General features: G+C 40.4%; 1 protein-coding gene across 3 annotated transcripts in view; it reads left to right on the forward strand.

The window, feature by feature from the left end:
- The window catches only part of RNFT2 (ring finger protein, transmembrane 2), a 96,777-nt gene extending 93,415 nt beyond the window's left edge, over positions 1-3,362 (forward strand). The window contains exons 12-13 of one of the 3 annotated variants that reach the window (XR_012019252.1): positions 2,675-2,811; positions 2,923-3,360. Coding sequence is in view for 2 of the 3 variants with exons in the window: in XM_072802665.1 (XP_072658766.1) it covers positions 1,027-1,107 (81 nt within the window). In the remaining variant the exon portion in view is untranslated. Of the gene's footprint in view, positions 1-1,026; positions 1,145-2,674 lie in introns of those variants that run through there. The other 2 variants (XM_072802667.1, XM_072802665.1) reach the window with 2 other exon arrangements.
- The last annotated feature ends 2,638 nt before the right edge of the window (positions 3,363-6,000 follow it).

Below are 6,000 nucleotides of genomic sequence, written 5' to 3' on the forward strand. Positions count from 1 at the left end.
GCCCTAACCTCCAGGACCTCAGGGTGACCATAATGGGAGACAAGGCCTTTAAAGAGGTAATTAAGGTTAATTAGGTCATGAGGGTGGACCCTAATCCAATAAGCCTTGTGTCCCGATATAAAGAGGGAGAGACACCAGGAGTGCTAGGAGGCGGCCATCTGCAAGCCAAGAAGGGAGGCTTCAGGAGAAACCAGCCCTGCCAACTCCTTAAGAGTTTTATTATTATCTGAGAAAATAATTTTCTGTTGTTTAAGCCACCCAGTGTTGTGGCACTGTGTTATGGCAGCCCTAGCAGATGAATATAGAAGCAATAGAGGGACAGGGGATGTCCTAAATGGGAAGTTAGAAGCAGATACTTGCCAGACCATGGCCACTTTGACTGGCGGGTATGCACTTGCACCTTTTCCTGGGTTCTTGAGAAGGGCTGAGTTCTAGGACCATTTACACGTTCCCTTCTTCCTCTTCCATGTCCTGCTGGAAGTTTTTAAGGGAGGATAGGCTTTAGGGGATGATTCGAGAAATAGTTAATGAAATCAAGTTAGTGCCTTATTCAGAGAAAACTGTCCCTACAAGATGCAAGGATGTGCAGCCTCTCTCTCGTAAAGAAATAAGACAGATTTTTCTCATCCATGAAGGTTTCCTACGGTGTCCCAGTGCTGCACACTGGGCTTAGCACATAACAGATGTTCAGTAAATATTCGTTGAAAGACAGACTCAATGAATGAGTGAGGGACTGAATGAATGGGAAGCATCCTGATTTGTCTTTTTCTCTTTCAAACATACACAATATAGAATTATCATCAAGAACATACAAAAATTTCCTGCCCCGATCATTCCCTTCCCTCTTACAGAAATCAATACTCAAGTGTTTTGAGCAGGAGGGGGAGGGGTATTTTTTTCTTTAATTAAAGCAATAATTACCTATCCTGGTGTTTGAGACTGAGTGAGCCTTACCTTATGGTGTTTTAATTCGTGTGGCTTGGTGAAGTGGTAAATGAATGAACAGCTGTTGCCTCCTCCAAACAGCTGTGTTTCCTGAAGCCATGTATTAATGCCAGGGCCAGATTTGATGCCAGGAGTCGGCTTGGTGAACAACAGAGTTCTTGAATCGAAGTCAGAGTTACAGCAGAGTGGTTTGACACTCTGAGCCAGAAAGATCTGAGTTTGAACCCTAGCCCCACCACGTAATAGGTAGGTGCCTTGGGCGTATTTTTTTTACCTCTCTGAGCCTCCAACTTTCCCATCTGTAAAATAGGAATAGTGATCATAGTATCTACCTCACTGGCTTGCTATGAGGATTAAAAGAGAGAATGATCAGTGTTGAGCAAAGTATTTGGCACTCAATAAATATTAGTTATGGTCCTCGTTATTCTATTGGGATTATTAAGCATCCACTTAAGAAACAGAACTGGGACCCTGACCCAAACCCACTGGGAAAACAAGAGGACTCAGATTTCAGTTGAGTCCGATATTCAATTACATCACAGTTATTCCCAGGAAAGTTCCCTCCATTCAATAGACCCAGAGTAGGACAGCTCTCATCTCTCACATTTATCCTTTTTCACCCTCTGATACCTGAAAAAATAGGGTAACTCTTTCTCCAGGGATCTCCTAATTATTCATTTGATACCTCTCCCTTAAGGGTCTTTTTGTTGTAAGTAAAGAGGAAACAGCAAACGAATGTCCACAGCAGGGGGAGAAAAAAATTAACCAGCCCATAATTATAGTCTCATCAATACTTTAAGTGTAAAGGGTAAACCTCACTTAAATAAAACCTAATGCCTTGATTATTGGAGTCACAAGACATAGGGTTGATTAAAGCTGCACTCCTGCTGTGAAAATTCAGACATATTGTCCTTTGCTCAGGCAATAATCACTGTATTGAAGGCAACTGAGCTGAGTTTAAACAAGTGAATCGCTAGACTTGAAATTATACTGTTGAAAGGGTAAATGAGGGTAAATGCGAGACGGCGGTTTGGCAAACCAGGAAGAGCTGAACAGACACATGCCCTGTGACCAGGTGATTCCATTTCTAGCTATTTCCAGATCAGTGCTTCTCAACAAGGAGCAATTTTGCTCCCCAGGAGACATTTGGCAGTGTCTGGAGATATTTTTTGGTTATCAAAACTGAAGGGTGCTGCAAGCATCTAATGGGTACAGGCTTGGGATGCTACTTAACAACCTTGGATGATCAGATAACAAATTATCTGTCCCAAAAAGTCAATAGTACCTGTGAGAAACCCTGTCCTGGGTGTATCAGTTAGTATGTATTTGGTACAAGTAACAGAAAATCCAACTGGTAGAGTCTTAAATCATAAGGATTTTTATTATTTGCTTGACAAGTCCAGAGCAGGCGTTGGCAAACTATGGTATGTGGACCAGTTGGCCAACTGCCTGTTTCTGTAATAATTTTATTGAAACACAGTTATGTTCATTCATTTAGGCATTATTTCTGGCTGCTTTTGTGCTGTGACAGCAGAGTTAAGTAGTTGCAACAGAAATTGTATGGCCTGCAACATCTAAAATATTACCCTCTGGCCCTGTATAGAAAAAGTGTGTCAATCCCTAATCCAGAGAAAGGGAAATTTAAGATTGGGTTTAGAGTGCAAATTTTCATTAAGAATCAGACTATGCCTATGCTTCTGCTCCACCATCCTTACTATGTTGATTTTAGCCCTCAGGATTATCTCACGGCAGTAAGCTGGCCGCCACAGCTCCAGATATCACACATGTACTGGGCTGAATTGTGTTTTCAGAAGTTCTCACAAGTTCATCCCCAACTGAAAGCTATGAATTCGACCTTAATGGAAGGTAGGATCTTTCTTTGCAAGTGTAAACAAGTTAAGATGAGGTCATATGGAATTAGGGAGGTGGGGACCTAATCCAATGACTGGTTTCCTTATACAATGGAAATTTGTACAGACACCAACGGGAGGCAGAGACTGGAGTCATGCTGGCACAAACCAAGGAGCACCAAGGAATGCTGAAAACCACCAAAAGCTGGGAGAGAAGCAAGGAAAGATTCATCCCTAGAGCCTTTGGAGACACAACACACTGTCTCATGATCCAACATAGCCTCTTGAATTCCCACCACACTTCTTACATTCCCAGAATTACCATTTAACACCTTCATTTCACAAGGCCACACCTACATGGGATGCTGGGAAATGTAGTCTTTTAGCTAAGCAGCACTGTCCCTAGCTAATATATGTTAAAGCTCTGTTACCAAAAGGGAGAGCTGACAGTCTCTGCCTCACCGTTATTGCCTTTATCAGGGTTTGGCAAACTATGGCCTGCAGGCCAAATTCAACCTTCCGTCTTGTTTTGTGTTTTTATTTTGTGCTTTTAAAGTAATTTTTAACAAAGATTTATTTATTTATTTATTTATTTATTTATTTAAGATTTTATTTATTTGGGCAGCCCGGGTGGCTCAGCGGTTTGGCGCTGCCTTCAGCCCGGTGCCTGATCCTGGGGACTTGGCATCAAGTCCCATGTCAGGCTTCCTGCATGGAGCCTGCTTCTCCCTCTGCCAGTGTCTCTGCCTCTCTTTCTCTCTGTGTCTCTCATGAATAAATAAATAAAATCTTAAAAAAAAAAAAAGGATTTTATTTATTTATTTATTTATTTGACACAGAGAGTGTGTGTGTGCACAAGCAGGAGGAGCAGAAGAGGGAGAAGCAGGCTTCCTGCTAAGCAGGGAGCCTCATGTGGGGCTCCACCCCAGGACCCTGAGATCATGAGCTGAGCCGAAGGCAGCCAATTTACTGACTGAGCTACCCAGGCACCCTATTTATTTATTTATTTTAAAGAGAAAGCATGCACAAGCCCGAGGGTGTTGGGGGCAGACAGAGTAAGAATCCTGAAGCTGACTCCCTGCTGAGCAAGGAGCCTGGGCTGGATCCCAGGACCCTGAGATCATGACCTAAGCTGAAATCAAGAGTCAGCCACTTAACTGACTGAGCCATCTGATATTTTAAAAAGAAATTTGTATTGAATAATTATAGATTCTCATGCAATTATTGAAATAATATAAAGATCCCTTCTACACTTTGCCCAGTGTTCCCCAATGGTAATAGATGGCAAAACTCTAATATCATACCATAGCCAGTATATTGACATTGATATAATCCACTGCTGTTATTCAGATTTCCCCAGTTTTACTTGTGCTTGGAGTTTGTATATGTGTGCATATGTTAACTTCTGTACAATTTAATCCTCTGTGTAGGTTCATGTATCCATCACCACTGTAAAGATACTGATTACGTGGTATGGATAGACCATAATTTGTTAAATCATTCACTCATCAAAGAACATTTGGGTCATTTCCAGTTTGGGGCCAGGGAAAATAAACCTGCTATACGCATTCATGTCCAGGCCTTTGTGTGAGCATAAGTTTTCGTTTTTCTGGGATAAATGCCCAGGAATGCAATTATTGGGTCATATGATAGTTGTAGATCTAGTTTTTTAAGAATCTACCGAACTGTTTCCGGAGTGGCTATACCATTTTGCATTCCCACAAGCAGTAGATGAGTGATCTCAGCTTCTCTGCATCTTCTCCAGCATTTGGTGTTATCACTTTTTTTTTTAAATTACAGGCATTCTAATAGATACGTAGTTGTGGTTTTAATTTGCTTTTGCGTAATAGAGAATGACGTTTCCCATTTTTACATACGCTTATTTGCTATTTGTATGTCTTCATTGGTGAATCGATTTATTTTTGTAAATAAAGTTTTATTGAAACACACTCATCTGTGTATACATCATCTGTGTCTCATTTTAACAGCAGAATTGAGCATGTGTGACAGAAGCTGTATGACCTGTGAACCTAGAATATTTACTAATTTGCCTTTTATAAAAAATTTTTGCCAATCTCTGTCTTAGACAAATTCTGATTTATTCCTTGTGGTTGGGTACAAAATATTCAAGCAAAATCAGGACTTTAGGAGGGCACCTGGGTGGCTCAGTGGTTGAGCATCTGCCTTTGGCTCAGGGCATGATCCCGGGGTCCTGGGATCGAATCCTGCATCAGGCTCCCCATAGGGAGCCTGCTTCTCCCTCTGCCTATGTTTCTGCCTCTCTCTCTGAATAAATAAATAAAATCTTTAAAAAAACAGGACTTTATTGGCAAGGAAGGAGGAGGAAATGATAGTATCTGCTGCACTAGAGAAAATCTCCCATTAGTGCTCAAAGATGTTCATTGCAGCATTGTTCAAAATAAGCAAAATTTAGAAGCAACAAAAATAACTCCAAAAGGAAAGTGGATAAATGAAATGTGATATATTCATACTATAGAATACTTATATGCATTATTTTAAAAACATTATGTCCAGTATCACTCTCAACACTTAGGAAATTCCAAGGATTTTTGGGAGCTGTGAGGTAGGAACCATGGAGGAAGACTAAATATATATTAGAAATATATTTTGATAATCTGAATGACCAAGTACATATTATTCTTATAAATCACAATATCAGAGTCATTGTGTTGTAATTCTTTTTATACATTGTTGGATTTGGTTGCTAACATTTTGTTGAGGACTTTTTTCTCTGTGTTCATGAGAGACATTAGTCTATGGTTTTCTTTTCTGGTAATGACTTTGGTTTTGTTATTAGGGCAATGCTGTCCTCATAGAAAGAGTTAAAAAATATTCCCTCTGCTTCTATCCTCTGAAATAGATTGGAGAGAATTGGTATGATTTATTCCTCAAAGGTATAGTAGAATTCACCAGAGAACCCATCTGGGCTTGGTGCTTTCTGTCCTGGAAGGCTATTAATAATTGATTCAATTTCTTTAATAGACACAAACCTATTCAGATAATCTATTTCTTCCTGTGTGAGTTTTGCCAGATGGTACCTTACAAGGATTTGGCCCATCTCATTTATTAAATTTGTGGTCATGAAGTTGTTCATAATAGTCCTTTAGATGTCCATGAGACCTGGGCACCTGGGTGGTTCAGTCCATTAAGTATCTGCCTTCAGCTCAGGTCATGATCCCAGGGT

The sequence above is a fragment of the Canis lupus genome, chromosome 27 (assembly GCF_048164855.1).
Source record: "Canis lupus baileyi chromosome 27, mCanLup2.hap1, whole genome shotgun sequence".
NCBI classification, from domain to species: Eukaryota; Metazoa; Chordata; class Mammalia; order Carnivora; family Canidae; genus Canis; species Canis lupus.